This window comes from Pelophylax lessonae, assembly GCF_965119305.1.
Source record: "Pelophylax lessonae genome assembly, chromosome: 1".
Classification (NCBI taxonomy): domain Eukaryota; kingdom Metazoa; phylum Chordata; class Amphibia; order Anura; family Ranidae; genus Pelophylax; species Pelophylax lessonae.
Genome location: NC_138768.1, coordinates 68,834,555 through 68,857,453, shown reverse-complemented (window position 1 = coordinate 68,857,453; position 22,899 = coordinate 68,834,555). Strand labels below are relative to the sequence as shown.

Here is a 22,899-nt window from a genome sequence, read left to right as displayed (position 1 = left end):
AACCACAAAAATAATGTATGGCTTGCCCTTGACTAGAAACCTTTGTCAGTCCCTTTAATGTATTTATTTGTGAGTGCGCTGATTTATTTTATATTTATTTTGTCAGTCCCTTACCTAATTGTGAATGAAAGTATAATAAATTAGAAAATTTAAATGAAAACGAAGTTAAAGAATAAAGCAACATACCTGTTTATAAGTAGGCCTCTTGTGTTGGAGGGATTCTGCTTTTGCAATTACAAGATCTATGTATAAATATGTTACTAATTCTTCACACAGCCAAGATTTAACTAACAGTGTACTATGGCAGGATTTCTTTCCGTCACGTGCAGGTGATAGAGACAGGGCATGCTGCGGCTTGTAGAGCTTTAGTTGGACTTCCTGTTTTCCTTTATACATTCTAGACTGATGAAAATAATATTACATTTCTTAATAAGCCCTTGGAATCATACCACACAGGAAGCCGTCTGCGGCAACCAAAAGCTTTTCTGCCAGTCGGTGCGGTGCCCCCGCGTAGGATCGTGTAAATGTTTTCATGCATTCTTGAGGTTCCATATATCGGCTGTTAGTTCAGTGTATTTTTACCGTTTTTTTCTTTTGTGGTTAAGAGAACTTTCTAACGGCACTTTTCAGATTACAGGAATCATTTTTGGGGCGAGCCTGTCTGGAGGGTGTAGTGTACGCTAACTAGAGTTCTTGGAGATAGGTGGGTGGTAAGGGATTTCACTATTTATTTGGCCTGTTTAATGTGTTAAGAAATCTGTTGATCTTGAGTGAAGCTGCCAAGAGATTTGATAGTTCTGGTATTTGTTAGCGTACGGAATATTGGCTTAAGATTGCTACAGCTCGGTGCTGTTGTGGTAGGAAGACATAGCATATTAAAGAGAACCTCTGATGACTGGACTTTTACTATTCCTTGTTAAATTGTAACCAATTATTTTATTATGTACATTTTAAAAGTTCTTTTTTTTGTTTTGTACGGGATAGGGAATATATAAAATCAGATCCCATTTTTCTTTGTCATCTGTGTCCCACTGGAGAGATTTCACCTTTACTCTCTCTCCTGTAGACCCAACAGGAAGTAAAATCTCTCCAAGCAATGGACATTTTTTCTTAGAGGGTTGTCACTGAATTAAGTGTTCCAGTTGGAAGATTTCTATTTTATTTCTGTTCCAGTGGCAGCTCAGACTTTTGAATTTTCTCTTACTTCTGGTCCCAGTGACAATGGTGACCTGGATAAATTGAGAGGATAAATCTCCAAAATCAGTAATAAAGACTTTGTAACAAATTCGTGACTTTTGAATTTTCTCTCACTTCTGGTCCCAGTGACCATGGTGACCTGGATAAATTGAGAGGATAAATCTCCAAAATCAGTAATAAAGATTGTGGGGGAGATTTACTAAAACTGGAGAGTGCAAAATCTAGTTCAGCCCTGAAAAGAAACCAATCAGCTTCCAGGTTTTATTGTCAAAGCTTAGCTGAACAGGCTGAAGTTAGAAGCTGATTGGCTGCCATGCACAGCTGAACCAGATTCTGAGTGCTCTAGCTTTAGTAAATCTCCCCCTGTGTAACAAATTTGTGACTTTTGAATTTTCTCTCACTTCTGGTCCCAGTGACAATGGTGACCGGGATAAATTGAGAGGATAAATCTCCAAAATCAGTAATAAAGACTGTAACAAATTTGTGACTTTTGAATTTTCTCTCACTTCTGGTCCCAGTGACAATGGTGACCTGGATAAATCGAAAGGATAAATCTCCAAAGACTGTAATAAAGACTGTGCAACAAATCCAACCAGTACCCTTACACACTTCCACTTTTTTTTCTAGGGAATGCTTGTGTAACTTTAATAACTAATAAAAGAAAAAGCCAGCACTCAACCCATACATCTCACAAATTTATTGAACTCTTATTACATTTTATTACCCAAATGTGCAAATATAGGATTTGGGGCCACAGCGGACCTGCTATCTCAAGATGTCTGTCGTATTAAGCCTTTTTTTGCAATATGACTGATTAATTCTGTAATATTTAATTAAAAATCTGAAGTCTATGGGTTAAGGGCTGGCCTTCTCTTCTTTTTTTATAACCTGACTCACCACTCAAAAAAAAGGGTTTTGCAATTAGATTTTATTTAAATTTAATATTTTTCACCTTTCCTAGATTTACTTATTGGGAGATTTGCTAAAACTGGTGCACTTGGAATCTGGTGCAGCTGTGCATGGTAACCATTTGGCTTCTAACTTCAGCTTGTTCAATTAAATTTTGGCAATAAAACCTGGAAGCTGATTGCAGAGCTGCACCAGATTTTGCTTGCTTCAGTTTTAGTAAATGAACCCCATTGTGTCTGAGAAGACTCCAATACCTAACATGCAGCCCACCAGTGCTCCATGTGTGGTCCGCTGGTTTTCAGACCTCATTATGGAGTACAGTGAGCTGCTCGGTGAATTCTCAGCAGCTTTGGTGGGTTCTGGTGGGTTTTACTTCTGTGTATCTGTCAGTTGACTGTGACAGACTTGGTCCCAGCACTAAGCACAAGAACTAAACTGGTCACTCTTGGACTTCTTTTCTTCCAATGGGTAGATTGGTCTAACTTTAGTGGAGGTGTGGCTGAGCACTGACTTTCAGCAATCTCTGTATACTGACTGTCAGCAATGACAATCAGTTTGGTCAGTACACTGACCTTCCCAGTTAGCTTTTAACATTGACTGACTTGCAGCAAGCTCTGTATATAGACCTAGAGCATACCCTGTTATGCAGTTTTCTAGGTTGTTTGGACTCAGCCAGAGCTAATGCGGAGTCAGGATCAGGGCAGCCAGTTATAGATGGATCAGAGCCTTTCTGGAAGGCTTGGGTAAAGGGATGTGAGGCATTTATGGTTTGGACAAGCAGGATGACTGTCTGGCATACAGTGAAAGTACATTTTTGAGGTCCAAAGTAGAAGGTCAGATTCCACTTTCACAGAACAGACTGTGCTGGGAGCCGTGTGCTGACCTGGTGGGTTATAACTCTCCCAAGCTGTGTTCCAGCAGTAAAATTGCCCACTTAAATGACCACAAATCTCTAAACATAAGCTGCACTATAATGAACAGCTGCTAATAATGACTACTAATGTATATCAGGTCGTTTGCATGGTAAGTATAAATTGTTCAGGATGTTGACTTCTGTGAACATTTAGGGCTTGTTCACACTTGCTCAAAATACTGATGCTTCTCAAATTTGCCAATAGCGTTAATGGGCTTTAATAGGTGCATTTGCGAAGTGTTTAAAGGAGAAGTCCACCCTAAAACTAAAATCCCTGCATCTATAGATCCCCACGATCTAACACTAACCTATCCAGCCCTGTAAAGAAGAAATTAATATAATGCAAAGGCTACATAGTGAGGTTGAAAAAAGACATCAGTCCGTCCAGTTCAACCTATGATGTGTGTGCGTGTTTGCTGTTAACCGTACATTGTATACCCCTGTATGCTGTGGTCTTTAAGATGCCCATCTAATAGTTTTTTGAAACTATCGATGCTCCCTGCTGATACGACTGTTTGCGGAAGAGAATTCCACATCCTTACTGCTCTGACAGTAAATAACCCCCTACGTACTTTAAAGTGGAGTTCCGGCCTCAAATACCTTTTTTAACTAAAAATACCCCTTTAATACTAATCCATCGCCCTTTACAGAACCGCTATTCTCATACTTACAAGGTGTACAGTATTGGATTTTAGTCAAAATCTTACTTTTAAAAACGCTGTCTGGGCACGGCCATCTTAGACGTGGGCATCTGAAGCCGCAGTGTAATCTGCTCTGTCCTTCTTCCTGATTCCAGGGAGTGTTCTGGGAGTTCTTCCTGATTCCAGCCTCCTGGGAGTGATGACAAACAGCTCCCAGGATGCAATGCAAAGGCGGAAGTGATGTCGGTGGCCGTGGCCACACAGGGGGGAGAAGGAAGAAGTACAATCAAAAATGCCCTAAAAATAAGGTAAGGGACCCCCGAAAAAAATTGAAAATGCCCAATTGTTGATCAGCATAGCAAACACTTCCGGAATCACTAAAGTTACAAAATAGGCCGGAACTCCACTTTAAGGTTAAACCGCCTCTCCTCTAGTTTTAGTGAGTGGCCACGTGTCTTATTGCATTCCCTTTCTCTGAATAGTTTGTTCCTTATGCTAGGGTCGCCAGTACAGTATTTGTACATTGATATCATATCCCCCCTCAATCGTCTCTTCTCCAGAGAGAATAAGTTCAATGCTTGTAGTCTTTCCTCATAGCTGATGTCCTCCATTCCTCTAATTATTTTTGTTGCCCTTCTCTGGACTCTTTCCAATTCCAGCACATTCTTCCTGAGGACCAGTGCCCAGAACTGGACAGCATACTCCAGATGTGGCCGGACCATAGTCTTGTTGAGTGGGAGAATAATCTCTTTATTTCTGGAGTGAATCCCCTTTTTTATAAATGCCAGTATTCTGTTAGCTTTGCTTGCAGCGGCTTGGCAGTGCATGCGACTGCCAAGCTTGTTGTCTACCAGTACCCCCAGGTCCTAAGGTGCCCTAAGGTGCTGCAAAATTAATTACACCTACACTAGCAGCGCATAAAGTCTGTACATTTAAACAAATGAACACTCAGCTGCACGGGGGGCAACATAAAAGTCCACCGCGTGATCAGTATTCTTTTTTTTTTTTTTTTATATTTTATTGATTTTCAAAGTACTGTTAGCAGCAAAAAAATAAATAAAACAATATATATAAATACACATCTCATAGAAAATTACAAGTACAGATTTATCCCATATTCCATCCACCCCCCCCCCCACCTACTATATTGATTTCCATTTTCGATGTTGTCTCATATCTGGACCAAATTCTAGTATGGATCCTGTATCTTCCAGCAAGATTTCCAGATATTTATCAGATTTTTTTAAATCTTCCCATTTTACCCATATTGCCAGCATATTTTTAGGCTGTTCTTCTCTGTTTCCCAGATATTCCATATTATAAATGTAATCCACTCTATTACACCATTTCTTTAAGGTTAGGCTCTTTACCTCTCACCAACTACTCGTGATAGCTCCTTTAGCTGCATTTAATACATTTGGAACCAATGTACTTTTGTATGTTTTAAAGGGTATTTTTTTTTCTGTGGAATAAACACCACCAGGGGTCATCTAAAACATCAACTCCTGTAATTTAGATTATTTTACATCTAATTTTTGACCAGTAATCTCTAATTTTGGGACAATCCCACCATATGTGGTACATTGTCCCCTTGCCCCCACATCCTCTCCAACACCGATCTGTTTTTTCAGGTTGAGGTTATATACCATCTGGATAAACATTTATGATTTAATTCTATAGTACCAATCTCTATAGCTGAGCGATATGCGACTCTCCATACCATATTTATTTCGTGATTTGACAGTGATTCACCTATTTCCCTTTCCTATTTTATAACGAAAGGAGGGATCTCCTTGCCGAGACACTCTGTCAGCATTATTATATATTTGAGATATACCATGTCTAAAATTTTTAGTTGAGTTCCACAGTATTTCTACTGTGTTCATCACTTTCTCCGACCTAATTGGTTGTGGTAATGAATTAACAAAAGGTCTCAGTTGGCGATACCTCCACTCGTTAAGTTTCATGGTATTTTCACCTAAATTAAAATTGTGATACGTCCTAGACCTTTATAAACAATATCTTTTAATAATGTATTCCCTATCCAATTGTTGGGATATTCCTCATTTTCCGGTGGAAAATAATTTGTGCCATTTAGTGAGATCAAAGGGGAATTATATTCCCATTTGAACTGTTTTGTGACACGGTCCCAAATTTTATAAACTACCTTTGTGATGAATGACAGAGACTTTGGAATCACCGAGCTCGAGTTTACTGGAGTCTGGTGAGAAAGACCGAAAGCGCTCAACATCCCTGATATCGTTTTATGCGATCTGTTTTTTTTATTATGTGAGTGTATTTTAAAGGGGGATTTGGGGATTAGAAATCGTAACAGGATTATGCTATGTGCACCCTTTTTTTTATTTATGAGCAATTTTTGTTTTTATACCTAAATTTGCACAACGATGCGCTGCTTGGTACATAGCATCGGTGTCGGCTGTGTGGTCTGCCGATGTAACGCTAAAAAACCCTACCTCGCGAAAATTCCCTACCCTCGTCACTTCCTGTGCACATACGTCATGGAACAGCTGAGCCACTTCCCACTGCGCATGCTCATAGCTGCGGAGGGTAGGGAATTTTCACGGGGTAGTGTTTTGTAACTTTACACCGCATCAGCTGTTGCCGCGGGTACATTAAATAATCTCCGCTGCAACATTAAATCATCTCCGCTCCAACCCCTCTGACTTCCCTGATCTCGGCTCCAAAATGTAAAAGCGACGGCGGGTCTATGAAAATAAAACTCACGGAGATCTCTGCCCTGTGAGTTATATTTTCATAGACCCGCCGCCGCTTTTACATTTTGGAGCCGAGATCAGGGAAGTCAGAGGGGTTGGAGCGGAGATGATTTAATGTACCCGCGGCAACAGCTGATGCGGTGTAACATTAAGAAACACTACCCCGTGAAAATTCCCTACCCTCCGGAGCTGTGAGCATGCGCAGTGGGAAACGGCTCAGCTGTTCAATGACGTAGGTGCACAGGAAGGGACAAGAGTAGGACATTTTCATGGGTAGGGTTTTTTCACGGAACACTGGCTTGGTTGTTATGCCAAGCACCACCAATGACTGTTCCAGGTTGCGCATTGAAGCAACCATTAGGTGGAAGGGGTTAACTCTCCTGCCTGTGTGTGTATAAGTATGAGAGGCCAGGTCGCGTGGCTATTCCCGCTGAAGACGTAATGACGAAACACATCCGGGGCGTGACTAGCGGCCCCTGTGAGTGGATGACAGACTTCGGAATCACCAAGCTCGAGTTTACTGGAGTCTGGTGAGGAAGAACGAATGCACATAACATCCCTGATATAGTTTTATGCTATCTGTTTTTTTATTATGCGAGTGCATTTTAAAGGGGGATTTGGGGATTAAACATCGTAACAGGATTATGTTATGTGCTCCCTTTTTTTTATTTATGAGCTTTCACTAACTGATGGAGGTGTGAGATATCGGGTCATCATTCTAAGCTCTGTACAAGGCTTAATTTCTATGCCAATCTGGTGAGTTTGTTTTCTGAAGGGGAGAGGAACTCACGTGGCGTGGTGAAAGGGCCACAAGCTCGGAGTAGCCTTATTACCTTCAGACAATTTAGCGGTTTCACCAATCCATTAATAAACAGATCACGTGGTGGACTTTTATGTGAACTGTTCATTTGTAATTCAGATATCTGTTTAGATGTACAGACTTTAAGTGCTGCTAGTGCTGGTGAAATTAATATATTTTGCAGCACCTTTGGATTGTTTTATTATTTGATATTGATAGTGGCAGCTGACGTTTAGATCTTCTATATACATTTTTTTTAATTCAGATATTGCACTCAATTTTGTGGCGCTGGGTGTGGTTTTACAGTTTTGACTGTCTCACTATTTATTTTTGATAAGAAATTAGTATACATACCTTTTTTTTTTAAGTCGAACTGACTCGATCTCTAGCGGTGGAAACTTTGCAGATGACCTGGGCGACAACAGCTGTCTTCTGCACCCACCTCCACAACGAGGCGGCTGACAGCTCAGTGTGGGCTTGTATCGAATCGGCTTAAAAAAAGGTAGATATACTGATTTCTACTTTACAGGGCTAGATAGGTTAGTGTTCGATCGTGGAGTTCTATAGATGCAGAAATGCTATGGTTAGGGTGGACTTATCCTTTAATGAGCATTAAAAAGCCAACCTACAAACGCCAATCATTAACTGTAATGTACTAACGTGCCGCAACCGCATGCTGGCACAGTTGCCGCGCGTTACCATAGACTTGAATGGGAGGAGTTGAAAGGCTCCAAACCCCTTCTGACTCATCATGAGGCTTCAATTTTAAAGAGAAGCAACCCTAACGCTGTTTTATATGTGCTGTTCATTGTATCATTTGCATAGGCGTTTGAGGGACATTTTTTTTGTAAATATTTTCTAAGAGTTTATAACTTCTTTAAAGCAAAGAGATTACGCTTTTGGAGTATCCAAGACATATAACAAGTCGTAAGACTAGCTACAGGGCTTCACTTTTATCTACATTTTTTATCTTTATCCTGCTCACCTAACACCTATGGTACATGTACCTTAGTCTCTATGTAAAGAATGCTATATCTCGAGCATACCATTCTTTAAAACTGAAAACAGGCCATTTATATGTAACCTATAGAAAGCAACATTTAAAGCGGAGTTCCGCCCCCCTTAAAAAAAATTAAAAGTCAGCCGCTACAAATATTGATACTTAAATAGTAGAACTTACCTGTCCAGGGAGCCCGCGATGTCGGCACCCGAAGCCGATTTACGTATCGGCTCTCCGATGCCCCCGCCACCATCCAGAGTAAGGGAACCCGGTAGTGAAGCCTTCTGGGTTCACTGCTGGTTCCCTACTGCGCATGCGCAAAGCGCGCTGCTCTTTGTAATTGGCCCAGCGGCAAAGGAAAAGGGAGGGGGCCGAACTTCCGAGGGACAGGGCCACGGCGCTGTCTCCCAGGAAGTAGGTAAGGGTGCCTGTCCAAAACAGGTACCCGTGCCCCCCCCCCCCCCTGAAAGGTGCCAAATGGGGCACCGAAGGGGGGGAGGAAGCAGATCAGCGAAGTTCCACTTTTGAGTAGAACTCCACTTCAAGGGCCACAGACACAGAGGATCTCTTCCTCAGGTGGCAGCAACAACAAACCAATAATAGATTTAAAGAGGAAAAATTCTGACGTGCCTCCACACGACAAATGTCGGTGCGGGTGACAGATTTATGTACCTACAGTATCTCCCAAAATTGAGGTTGAATAAAGACAATAGTCCATCCAGTTCAACCTGTGTAGGTGTGTGTGGCCGTAATCATCTCACATACCCCTGAATGTTCTGATCCTTGAGATGTACGTCTAAGAGTCTTTTGAAAGCCACCATACTTCCCGCAGAAACCACCTCTTGTGGTAGAGAATTCCACAATCTTGTAGCCCTAACAGTAAAGAACCCCCCACGTTGCCTGAGGTTAAAATGCTTCTCCTCTAATCGCATTGTATGCCCTCGAGTCCTCATGCGATCCCTTCGACTGAATAGCTGTTTTTCTATGCCGAGATCACCATTGAGATATTTATAAATTGCTATCATGTCCCCTCTCAGGCGTCTCTTCTCCAGGGAGAATAAATCAAGCGATTGCAGACACTCTTCATAATTAAGGTCCTCCAATCCCCTAATTAGTTTAGTTGCCCTTCTCTGGACTCTCTCCAGCTCCAACACATCCCTCCTGAGGACTGGCGACCAGAACTGGACAGAATACTCCAGATGTGGTCGGACCAGAGTTTTTTTTTTAATATTTTATTATATCTTTTCATGCGACAACACTGAATAAATGACACTTTGCTACAATGTAAAGTAGTGAGTGTACAGCTTGTATAACAGTGCATATTTGCTGTCCCCTCAAAATAACTCAACACACAGCCATTAATGTCTAAACCGCTTGCAACAAAAGTGAGTACACCCCTAAGTGACAATGTCCAAATTGGGCCCAATCAGCCATTTTCCCTCCCCGGTGTCATGTGACTCGTTAGTGTTACAAGGTCTCAAGTTTGAATGGGGAACAGGTGTGTTAAATTTGGTGTTATCGTTCTCACTCTCATATACTGCTCCCTGGAAATTAAACATGGCACCTCATGGCAAAGAACTCTCTGAAGAAAAAGAATTGTTGCTCTACATAAAGATGGTCTAGGTTATAAGAAGATTGCCAAGACCCTGAAACTGAGCTGCAGCATGGTGGCCAAGACCATACAGCGGTTTAACAGGACTGGTTCCACTCCGAACAGGCCGAGCTATGGTCGACCAAAGATGTTAAAAGCATGTGCTCAGCGTCCTATCCTGAGGTTGTCTTTGGGAAATAGACATATGAGTGCTGCCAGCATTGCTGCAGAGGTCGAAGGGGTGGTGGACCATCAAATTGGTCTGCATGACTGTCGTCCCAGAAGGAAGCCTCTTCTAAAGATGATGCACAAGAAAGCCTGCAAACAGTTTGCTGAACCATGTCCTGTGGCCTGATGAGACCAAGATAAACGTATTTGGTTCAGATGGTGTCAAGGTGTGTGGCAGCAACCAGGTGAGGAGTACAAAGACAAGTGTGTCATGGCCTGGGGCTGCATGAGTGCTCTGGCACTTGGGAGCTACAGTTCCTTGAGGGAACCATGAATGCCAACATTTACTGTGGCATATTGAGGCAGAGCATGATTCCTCCCTTCAGAGACTGACAGGGCAGTATTCCAACATAACGACCCCAGACACACCTCCAAGATGACCACTGCCTTGCTAAAGAAGCTGAGGGTAAAGTTGATGGACTGGCCAAGCATGTCTCCAGACCTAAACCCTATTGAGCATCTGTGAGACATCCTCAAACGGAAGGCTGAGGAGCGCAAGGTCTCTAATATCCACCAGCTCTGTGATGTCATCATGGAGGAGTGGAAGAGGACTCCTGTGGCAACCTGTGAAGCGCAGGTGAGCTCCATGCCCAAGAGGGTTAAGACAGTGCTGGAAAATAATGGTGGCCAAACACAATATTGATATTTTGGGCCAGATTTGGGCATTTTCACTTAGAGGTTTACTAATTTTTGTTGCCAGCGGTTTAGACATTAATGGCTGTGTTGAATTATTTTGAAGGGACAGCAAATTTACACTGTTATACAAGCTGTACACTCACTACTTTACATTGCAGCAAAGTGTCATTTCTTCAGCGTTGTCACATGAAAAGATATAATAAAATATTTACAAAAATGTGAGGGGTGTACTCACTTTTGGGAGATACTGTATTGTAGACCTGTACACGAACCTGGAACATGCAACATGTGTGGTGCTACTTTCGCCATGCCCCTGGCAGCTGTCACACAGGCCTGCATCCCTTGTGATTGACAGCAGGCAGTGGACAGATCTGTAGCCAATTGAAAGACTGCTGTTGGCTATAGAATTCACGTACTGCCTGCTATCATCTAACAGAAGAGAGCGGATATGAAGTAAAACTAGTGTCTCAGTTTCCCCATCAGACCCCGCCCACTGCAGCATTATTGGTTGCAACTAGACTGTCTACTGAAGCCGCCAGCATCCTAACAACCGGTGGCAGGGAATGGGTAGCAGCTGCAAATATGCCGCTCATCTACACTGCATACAGGAACAGGCACTCTTCCTGTCTCTGTGACCAACTTAGAGTAGGTCTTAATTACCTCTAGTTTTATCTACAAACTTAAGATAATTATTTTTTCAATTTGGTGCATTAACTGCGTCGCTTTGTAAAAACAGCGGTATAAAGAACTACCTGAATCTGTCGCATGTGACAGTAAAGTTACCGAAATGGGCAGCAGAAATTTCTTATTCTGGTGCATGACATTATAGCACCAGAAAAGTGTAGTAGAGATTTTTTGAATTTGTATTGAAAAGTATTTAAAATGATTCTAAGGGCTCTTTCACATGGGCGATCCGATCAGATCCGCCTGTCAGTTTTTTAGGCAGGTCTGATCGGATCCTCCATGCAGCTCTATGGGGCAGCGGATGTCAGCGGATACACCTCTGCTGACACCCGCTGCCATCTGTATCCGATTCTGTCCGTGAAATCTGGACGGATGGAAACCCTATTTTTCCATCCGTTCAGGGATCGGATCGGATGAGAGCGGACAGGTGGTTCGCTCTCATCCGATCCCCCATAGAGAGCAGCAGGGGCTGTGACACCTCCCTCTCCGCACTGCAAGTGGAGACGGAACTGTCATCCGCCGGCTCAGCGGGGATCGGCGGATCGATCCCCGCTGAGCAGCACGCGTGAAAGAGCCCTTAAGCTTTGTTTTTTTTTTTTTTTTAAAAACATGTCATACTTACCTTCTCTGTGCAATTGTTGTGCATAGAGCAGCCCTGATCCTCCTCTTTTTGGGTCCTCTGCTGATGCTCCTGTCCCCTTCTCCCTACCGAGTACCCTCCATAGCAAGCTGCTTGCAATATGGGGGCACTCATGCATGCTCGCTCTCAAGCCACCTCTGTGTCCATAAGACACACAGAACATGGCTCGCCCCCCCCTCCCCCTCCCCCGGTTCCTTCCTTACTGGCTGGTAATTGATGGCAGCGGGAGCAAATAGCTCCTGCTGCTTTCACTAAGCCAATGCGAAGTGTAAGAGCTGAGAGAGCCTAGGCTCTCGTGCACATTGTTGGATCTAGTTCCGGCTCAGGTAAGTATAAGAAATAGCAGGCTATACTCTGAACGAAGTTCAGCAGGGATTGGCAGATTTCCGATCGGTGTGTGGCTTCCACCAATTTTCTGCTGATCAGTGTAGCTAAGTGGGTACAGCTGTCAGAATACGATATCCTTGTGGGGGAGATTACTCCATCCACCTCATTTGTATTTTGTTTGTTTTTTTCAGCCCCTTGTGTGGCTGGCATTCACCTTAACCTAATCCCTTCACCTGAAACTGTAGTTCTACTTTAAAGTCAAAGATTTACTTGTGGTCCACCATCATCCATATTTCTCTAGCGCTCATTGACAGACGTAGTCCTCGGTGATACACCACCTTCGGGTTATGTTGCCTCCACAGGAGCAGGACTAGACAGGAAATTAAAAAGCTCTGGCCACACCCTAGGGGCAGTCCCAGAGGGTATATCCTCTCTCTCTCTGCCTCAGCAAATCAGTTATTTTCAGTCTAGTTAGGAGTAAGGACCTAGATACCTTGCTGGGATCTTAGGTCCTGGCAAGATTTTTTTCTTAAAGGATTTTTTAGACAGCTTTTTTTCTCCAGTGTTCCTGTGAGATCTTCAAGCAAGAAAGCTGAACTGGGCAACGGGCTGGATGTTGAGATCCGGTGGTCACCCCAGTTCAGCCTACGAGCGCGTGCAGGCCATAGCTCCGCGCTGGGTCGGCCGCGACAAAGTCCCATTAAAGGACTGACCCCGCGAGTTAAACGTCTCGCTGAAACGCCAAAGACCATGAGTCACGGCGTCCATATCGGTCGACAGCCCTCCCGCCCCGGTGGAGAGGGGTACTGTCAGGAGTTGGTGCCCGCCTGGTTCCGGTATGGTGAGTAGTATGTTCCCCCTTTCCCCCTGACGGGTTTTGTGGTGAACGCTGGCCCCTCTCTGTATGGTAAGATAGAGTCCCTCTCTATCCTATAAATGACACAGATCCTCCTACTTTGAGTGTGATTTTATGTGCAAAAAGCCAGGGGGCTTGGTTTGGGAGCTAACAATCTAATTGTATACATGTTAAAAAGATTATAATCTGTGGCATTCTGGGAATCTTACGGTGATAAGAATAAGCTACCTACCAGTCAGAAGCCACGGACAAGTAGACTGCCTTCCTAATCAGATCTCCAGCTATTAGCAGGCCTCCCGAATGGCCATGCGGTCCGCCAGGGCCGGTACCGCCAACCACGCCAAATCCCCATGCAGAGAGAGTGTTGTGTGCCCTGCAGCACACCGCTATTCAGTACAGGCCGCCGCCATTTTTTTTGCTGGATCGCACGAGCCGCCATTTTGGCGTAGCCTCGTGTCTCCAGCATGGGGGCGGCCATGTTTGAGGTGATCCAAACACCTCGTGGAGCTAGGGGAGGCGCCGGAAGGCGTGCAGAGGGGCGGAGCCGCCTCCTTTCTTCCTGGGCAGCCAGCCAAAAGACTTCCTGTTTGTCAAGACAGCGCTGTAACCTGTTGCAGTTAAACTCTGAGCATCAAGTGGTGATCCTGGGGGTCTATCTCTCTCTCTCTCTCGATCGATAGGGATCCCTAGCAGGTAACACTAAGGGGCTTTTTGTGGCGCTGGGGGTCTGGAAAAAAAAAAAAAAAAAGTTTTTTATTTTTGAATTATATTATCCAGGAAGTGACTGGAATTATCATGGACCCTGCCACACATATTCCCCCACCTGTTTCCCTCGAGGGGGCCACGGGACCCGCCGGTGCACAGAGTGTAGAGTCATTTACAGCAATTTTGGAGTCTATGGTGGCTCGGGTGGAGGCGGCCTGTCAGGGACGGGGGTCAAGGAAGCGACCCCCGCCTACCCCTATACTATCTGACACCTCTGACTCTGATTCAGAGATGGTCACTGCAGTTGCAGGTTCCTCTGCAAAGGCTGTTATCCCAGGTAAAGCCCCCTCAGACAGTGAGGAGGACGCTTCTTCTCCTGCGATAATTCAGGAAGAAGCATTGGTGGACGCACTAGTTGTGGCAGTGCAGGAAACCTTAAAACTTGAGGCTTTACCGGCAGAGGCAACTGAAACAGAGATTCCTTTTGGTACTAATAAGCCCATCAAAACGGTGAAGGTTTTTCCTGTACCCAAATGTTTCGGTAATCAGATTAAAGGAGAATGGGAGCATTCTAAACGTACCTTTACTATTTCCAAGCGTATTGCTAGACGCTATCCGTTTGAGGAATCCATCATTAAGAAATGGACGGTACCACCAGTGGTGGATCCACCTATTTCCAGGCTGAATAAAGCCACGGTTATCCCAGTGGAGGACACTTCGTCCTTTAAGGATCCGGTGGATCGAAAGATGGAAGCAGAGTCCCGCACCATCTTCTCTCTGATAGGGTCAGCATTTAGACCAGTAATTGTTATTGGTCTAGTTTCCCAGACACTTACGGAATGGGCGAAAATGGTACGCCAAGACCTTAGGGGAAAAGATATTCCCCAGGAGACATCTGATTTGATGGAACAGATTATACAAGGGCTACAGTTTATCTGTGACGCAGCCTTGGACACTACTCCCTTATTAGGGCATGCATCTATGTCAGCGGTGATCCTCAGACGTGTGCTGTGGTTAAAATGCTGGTCAGCTGACCTAGGTTCCAAAAAGACCTTGACAAATCTCCCTTTTCAGGGGAATCGTCTATTTGGGGCCAACCTAGATGAAATCATCAAGGATGCCACTGGGGGCAAGAGCACTTTTTTGCCACAGGCTGCTAAAGCTAAGGGACCTCGCAACAAGCGAGGACCTTTCTTTACCGCCCATAAAGGGCGCCCGGCTGGTACTAGCGGGAAAGGCAAGACTCCTCCAGGAGGGTTCAAGAAGGGCTGGTCGGACAAGCAGAGGACCAACCCAGCCAAACCCGAAGCAAAGGAGTACACAGCCTGAAGGTGCGCCCCCACCCGGTTTCAGGGTGGGGGGACGTTTTCACCGGTATTCAGGACATTAGATCGAGCTTCAACCACTACTACCGGTGCGATTCTTCCCTTCCAACATTTAAGTACTACAGGAAGCGGTAGTTACCGTTCCCTGAATAGATCTTTTCCTTTACCTTTTCCTAAGATTAGTCCCTATACCTCACAGGAATCGGATCTGGTTGACCAGATAGGCCAAGTAGCCTCTATTCGGGTGACTTCGGTCCCTGAGGTTCAACCAGAAAAGATCACCCTTCCTGATAACAATCAGGTATCTGATAAATGTGTGGGAACAGAAAACGACCAGACTTTCTCAGATGGTCGGGGCCAGATACCTCTAGGGACGCCTGGTTCAGATTCTATCAGCGCCAGTGGTCCTAGAAATTCTAGGCTGGCCTCCTCAAGCCGGCCTGGCCGACTTGGACATGCTAGTCGCAGACGTTCCGTGGGAACTTCGTCTCAGGGAGTGTCTGTGGTCTCAAGGACCAATTTACCATCATGCTTTACAGTCGCTGGGTTTAATGGCCTGGCCATTGAGACCCAAGTACTGAAGGACAGAGGTTTGTCTACTTCAGTCATTCCTACCCTTATTAAAGCAAGGAAAGCGACTTCCAGCAAAGTCTATTATCACACATGGAAGACTTATATTGCGTGGTGCGAATCTTTAGGATTTCCTCCACGTACCTATTCGGTGACTCGAATATTGGCCTTTTTGCAACAAGGGGTTGAGCAGAAGCTAGCCTTGAGCACCATCAAGGGTCAAGTTTCAGCATTAGCAATCTTCTTTCAGAAACCTTTAGCTACCAAGTCCTTGGTGCGGAATTTCATCCAGGGGGTGCGGCACCTGGCTCCTCCAGTCCGCGCGCCCTTACCGCCCTGGGATCTTAATTTGGTTTTGTCGGTTCTACAGAAACCTCCCTTTGAAAACATCAGGGAGATTCCCTTGCTTACTTTATCCCAGAAGGTGGCCTTCTTGGTGGCTATTACTTCTGCTCGCAGGGTGTCAGAACTGGCTGCATTATCATGCCAGTCCCCATACCTAGTGATTCATAGGGATAAGGTAGTACTTCATCCTAAGCCATCTTTTCTTCCTAAGGTGGTTTCAGATTTTCATCTGAATGAAGATATTGTACTACCTTCCTTGTGTCCTCAGCCCAAGCATCATCGGGAACATGCGTTGCATTCCTTAGATGTGGTTCGGGCAATCAGGGTATACCTGAAAGCTACGGAATCATTCCGTAAGACGGATTCACTTTTTGTGATCACGGATGGCCCCAGAAAGGGTTTGCCTGCATCTGCCGCGACCATTGCCAAATGGATTAGACAAACGGTGGTACAGGCTTATTCTATTAAGGGTCAGAGTCCTCCGTTCCCTGTTAGGGCGCACTCCACTCGAGCGCTCAGTACTTCCTGGGCCTTTCGCCATCAGGCGTCAGTGGTCCAGGTATGTAAGGCGGCCACCTGGTTGTCGGTACATACCTTTACAAAATTCTATAAAATTGATGTGACGGCATCGGCGGATGCCTCATTTGGCCGCAAGGTTTTGCAGGCCGCAATTTGAGGAGACCGGTGGTCTACCTCGAGGGTTTTTTTCTGTTTGAAAAAAAAAAAATTTTTTTCTTTTTTGTTGAGTCTCATCATTAAGGATGAGCATTGTAAACTTCTAGTTGGCACCGGTTGGGCCTTCTAGATTGGGATTTGATTTCCATTTTCCCACCCCTCATTTGTGATACTGCTCTGGGACGTCCCGAAGGTGGTGTATCACCGAGGACTACGTCTGTCAATGAGCGCTAGAGAAAAATGGATTTTTGTAAAATCTTACCGTAAAATCCTTTTCTCTTAGCTCATTGACAGACGTAGTCCCCGCCCCTCTGTTTTTGAGTTGGGTTGGGTTAAAATCTCTAAAGACTGCTTTTTCACATAACTGATTTGCTGAGGCAGAGAGAGAGAGGATATACCCTCTGGGACTGCCCCTAGGGTGTGGCCAGAGCTTTTTAATTTCCTGTCTAGTCCTGCTCCTGTGGAGGCAACATAACCCGAAGGTGGTGTATCACCGAGGACTACGTCTGTCAATGAGCTAAGAGAAAAGGATTTTACGGTAAGATTTTACAAAAATCCATTTTTTCTACATTAAAGTAGCAAATAAAAGTTTGTTTTTGAGAAACTCTACGTATTGTTATTTAGGTAGACATTTACAGTTGATCGCTGAGACATGAGGTAGGCGGATAATTTATTTTCCATCTCTGTTTTGCTAAGGCATTAGTCATATTGCGTTTGAGGCATATGAGCTATTTTTCAGGATAAATGAAAGCCATAACTCTATTATCCTGGGATACGATGGCATATAACAAGGTGAATAACTTTTGCTATGAGAATGTGGCCCTGGATTGACCCCCTTTGTGGATCACCCCTTGTTTATATTTAATGTGTTCTCATTTTGGTCTCTTTCATGTCTTCTTGCTGACAAATCCATACCCATTAGAGTAAATCTTGTATTCTTTATCACTAGATGATAATTTGTCTCATTTGTGGTTTATAGTCCATGTTTCAGTTCCTAATATTTCAAGGTTTATAGCCAGTGTTGGGTTGCCGTTTGCAAAAAAATACAGTCTTGTTGGCAGGTTTAGATATGTGGTATTTGATGCTTTTGCTTTACTGTGGCTTAGCGGTCAAGATGAATATCCTTCTTCTTGTTCGGTGGGACTGTGATTAACCCAAAAGACAGTCCTATAATTATTGCCTTGGGCTGTGTGGATGCCTTCACTTGTTCACAGAGCTCAGGTCTAACGTTTATGTAGGTTTTATATTGGCTTTATATGCTGTTTTTAATAGTTCTTTTGTTTAAGTGTGCCTCCTTGTTTGGCAAGGCCTGTCGTTTGTACATACCTTGAGGTACCTATTGGATTATTAGGGTGTAATTTGTATGTCTATTTTGAGGGTTTATATGGAATAAGAATTATATGTTTGATTTGGAGGCTTCATTGAGAATAAAGGGCACAGAGGCAGTTCTTTTCCATAGGCAAAGAAAAACAAAGAAAGGGCGCACTGACCTAGCGCATTATCCTCATTAATAGGCTTTATTCATGCAACATATAAAATGGCTACTCACAAACGTAGGCGAAAAAAGATCATATCAAGCTCAGTTGCTCCAATGTCAGGAGTAGTCCATAAATTAGTCCATATCCGATGAGATGACGGCTGACGCGTTTCGAGGCTCAGCCTCTTCCTCAGAGCTGAGGAAGAGGCTGAGCCTCGAAATGCGTCAGCCGTCATCTCATCGGATATGGACTAATTTATGGACTAATTTATGGACTACTCCTGACATTGCAGCAACTGAGCTTGATATGATTTTTTTTTGCCTATGTTTGTGAGTAGCCATTTTATATGTTGCATGAATAAAGCCTATTAATGAGGATAATGCGCTAGGTCGGTGCGCCCTTTCTTTGTTTTTCTTTGCCTCTAGTATCGTTGGACTACCCCAGTCCGTTTTGGGCAGCAAGACCTTAGCCATCTGAGATGCCGGTTGTGAGTCCCATGGGGAGTGTGGTCGGGGAGCTTGGATTCTAAGCGCAGGAGAAGGGTGGTATCACCTTATTGTTTTGGAGCAGTTCTTGTCTATGTCCCAAGAGTTTCTATATACATTAAAAGCCTTAAATATATGACCTTACCCTCAAATGGAAAACTGATTGCAAGCAAGGTCTTCTCATCCAACATAAGTACCAGACCCTACCAATGCCCTTTTACTGAATGGGTACACATTCCCTCAGACACACTTTAAAATTTGGGGGAAAACCTTCCCAAAAGACTGGGGATTAGTATAGCTGCAAAAAGGGCCAGCTCAATATCCAAGTGACACTAAACAATATCCCTATTTCACAAAAATAATCTATACGCATCCACGAATAACTGGCCCTGTAATCTATTTTTCATGAAACTGTTTCTTATTGTGTTTTCTGCCTCCTTGTAATGTCCTCTCTAAGCTCCCAAACCTCTATTTTTTTCCCAAAGGAAAAAGTCCAAAAGCGGCACAATGAATTAGTCCCCATTATTTAAGTGATTGTAAAGTCTTGTTTAAAAAAATAAAAATACCAAACATTTTATACTTACCTGCTCTGTGCAGTTGGCCTTGCACAGAGTGGCCTGGATCCTCTTCTTGGGTCCCTGGCTGAAGCTCCTGGCCCCTCATTCCTGTTGAGTGCCCCCACACCAAGCAGCTTGCTAAGGGGGCACCCAAGCCGAGTAACAGCTCCCTGATTGACTTTGATTGACAGCAGCGGCAGCCAACCCCGCCGCTGTCCATGAGGAGGGAAGTCCCGGGGCAGCTAAGAAACTCCTGCAACATCGCTGGATAGAGATGGGCTGAGGAGGGGGGGGGGGGCTGCTGCACACAGAAGGTTTTGTTTTTTTTAATCTTAATGCATAGAATGCATTAAGATAAAAACGTCTGCGTTTACAATCTTTTAAGCACCAAGGGGTGGAGCGAAACATGTTAGGGGCATGGCCTGGCTGGAGTCCAGGCTGAGGCTCCCATTCATCTTATTCATGCACATGGGTCTGCTTCATGATGAGCGGCTTATGGACCTTTTCCTTTGACATTGCTGCAGCTTGGAGCTAGGACACGCTCCCTGTCCCTGCCTGCACTCACAGCGGTCTAGTTGGACTTTACCTGTCTACCGGAGTAGCACCTAAATGTTGTCCCTATTTTTTCCCCTCACATCCATTTGTTTGGAACGAGAAGTGCATGTTGGTTGCGGTCATGTGTACTGCACTATGCACGTTCCAAATCCCATAGTCCATCTCAGGAGCGACAAAGAGAGGGTGACAACATTGACATTCCTACATACAATGGTACCATGGAGAATAAATGTAGCCACCCTCTAATGGGAAGTTATAACATTATGACCACCCACCAAAACTCATCAAGGCATAAACTCCACTAGACCTCTGAAGGTATGCTGAAGTATCTGGAACCAAGCCGTCATTTGCAGTTTCTTCAAGTCCTGTAGGTTGCAATGTGGGTCCTCCATGGACTGAACTTGTTTTTCCAGCACATCCCACAGATACTCAATTGGATTGAGATCTGGAAAGTTTGGTGTCCAACTCAACACCCAAACTCATTGTTGTGCTCCTCAAATCATTCTTGAATTCATCAGACCTGACCATCTTCTTCCATTGCTCATTGGTCCAGTTCTGACTTTCATGTGCCCATTGTAGGCACTTTTGGCTGTGGACATGGGTCAGCATGAGCACCCTGACCTGTCTGCGTACACAACAAACTAATGCATTGTGCATTCTGACACCTTTCTATTGAAACCAGCGTTAACCTTTTCAGCAATTTGATCTATAGTAGTTCTTCTTCTATTGCATTGGACTACACAGGCCAACATTCGCACCCCACGTACATTAGTGAGCCTTAGTCAACCATGACCCTGTCACTGGTTCTCTCGTTTTTCTTTTCCTTTCCACTTTTGGTAGGTCCTTACCACTGCAGACTGGGAACATCCCACAAGAGCTGCTGTTTTGGTGTTGTTCTTACCCAGTCGTCTAGTCCAGCCTTTTTCAACCAGGGTGCCTTCAAGTCTCTTCAGTGGTGCCTTGGCAAATTGCCTAAAAATTACCAAAAATGTTTATACATGCCAGTGGGTGGATTAAAGTAACCTGCCTTTTAGTTAACCAATGCCACAGGTTTTCATTGTGCACCATTACAACTTTCTAACCGCCGGTGTTCTAACAACCGGTGACATCAACATCAGAGAAGGAGGACGTTGGGCACCTGCACCATCTTTAATGTTTGGTATTCTATGCGTGTGGATGGTACTGAATTATGTAAAACTATAAATTTCATTTTTTTACATTATAGAATTGAGCGCCTCAAGATTATGCCCAATTTTAAAAAGGCACCTTGAACTTGCCTTGACTGAAAAAAAGGTTACGAAGCATTGGTCTAGTCATTACAATATGGCCCTTGTCAAAGTCACTTGAATCCTTACGCTTGCCCATTGTTTTCTGCTTTTAACACATCACCTTCAGAGACAACATCTTCACTTGCTCCCTAAAGGCCCCTTTCACACGGGCACACCACCCAATGGAGTCCGTTCTGCTCAGCGGGGGATCGATCCGCGAATCCCTGCTAAGCAGGCGGCTGACAGCTGTCTCCGTTCTGTGTGCAGAGACGGAGGTGTCAGATCCCCACTGTCCTCTATGGGGAGATCGCATGAGAACGGACCGCCTGTCCATTCTCATCCGATCCGATCCTCCAGACGGATGGAAAATAGGGTTTCCATCCGTCCTGATTTCACGGACAGGATCAGAATCGGAGAGCAGCGGGTGTCAGCGGAGATGTCTCCGCTGACACCGCTGCCCCATAGGGATGCATGGAGCATCCGATCAGGTCCGCCTGAAAAACTGACAGGCAGATCGGATCGCCCGTGTAAAAGGGGCCTAATACATCCCAACCACTTTTAGATGCTATTGTAACGAGATCATCAATGTTGTTCACTTTTTCTGTCAGTGGTCATAATGTTATGGCTGATCAGGTGTTAATTCTGTAAAGTAATAACATTAGTGACAATGATCGTATTGACAATGTTACCCCATTTGTCTGTGCTCCAACAGCGGAAAGAAGACGTGTATTTTGTGGTACTGAATAAAGAAGAGGGAGCAGGTCTGGGCTTCAGCATTGCCGGAGGAGTGGACCTGGAGCAGAAATCCGTCACTGTAAGTAAGATGCAGGCGTGTCTGCCCAGCAGCTGGGAAATCTAAATCCCAACTCTCTATTCTGCAGCCTCCATAGCAGCCAATCAACCTTCTTTCAACAGGGGCTGCACGGCCAATTACTCTTCAAGGCAGAAGTGACACCTGCTCAGCCGCGGCCAGACACAACTGCATTCAAATGTTTAAAACACGCAATAAATATGTCTGATTGGAGACGGTTTTGCACATAACTCCGACAAATGTTTTAAACATTATGTGTAATCACAGGACAGCAATGTAACTCCGAGCAGGAAAAAAACTTCACCTATACACATGAGTGATATCTGATAGAAATAAAACCACTTCTATATTATTCATCTCTGTAGTGCTGACAGACCCTGGCTGGATCAAGTCCAATCTTTTTCCATTATTTACCAAAAATTTAAAGCCGCTTTTATAACTTTGAAGAATATTGGTGGCAGATGCTTGACAGTGAGCGCGTTAAAGTAATTACATCTGTAGCATTAGTCGCACATCATACCCGGCATGCTGATTATTTATTTTGAGGCAAGGGCTGACTGGCAACTTTTGGCCCAGGGGGGCAAGTACAAACCAGAGGCCTATGGTGCAGCAACTCGGCCCCCCTTCCACTCTCCCTCTTCCCGGCCTTCTCCTGACCCCCATTCCAGGCTGAAGCTCCACTCCAGCTACTCTCTACTCACCGACAGAATCCAGGTTCCCGACCTGGCCAGCAGGGGGTGGTTGGTTGTAGCTGGGACAGCTCGGTCGGGGCTGGCTGGGGGAGGAGAGTCTCCAGTGGGGCATGGAACCGGCCTCTGCTCAAACACAGTTTACACCATCCATGCTGGGGGGAGGCCAAACATAGTAGGTCAGTGGCAGGGATTTTTTAATATTCTTCACCAGGAATCCTTTAGGCATGTCTGTGGCAGAAGCAGTGCGGCCTTTTTAAGGGGCATCAGAGCGGCCCGG

General features: G+C 44.6%; 1 protein-coding gene across 2 annotated transcripts in view; it reads left to right on the top strand.

The window, feature by feature from the left end:
* Window positions 1-22,899, top strand: part of PDZD2 (PDZ domain containing 2) — a 454,029-nt gene that overhangs the window by 397,027 nt on the left and 34,103 nt on the right. For both annotated transcript variants that reach the window (XM_082251798.1, XM_082251799.1), the window contains exon 21: window positions 21,832-21,933. In XM_082251798.1, coding sequence (XP_082107924.1) covers window positions 21,832-21,933 — 102 coding nt within the window. The remainder of the gene's footprint in view (window positions 1-21,831; window positions 21,934-22,899) is intronic.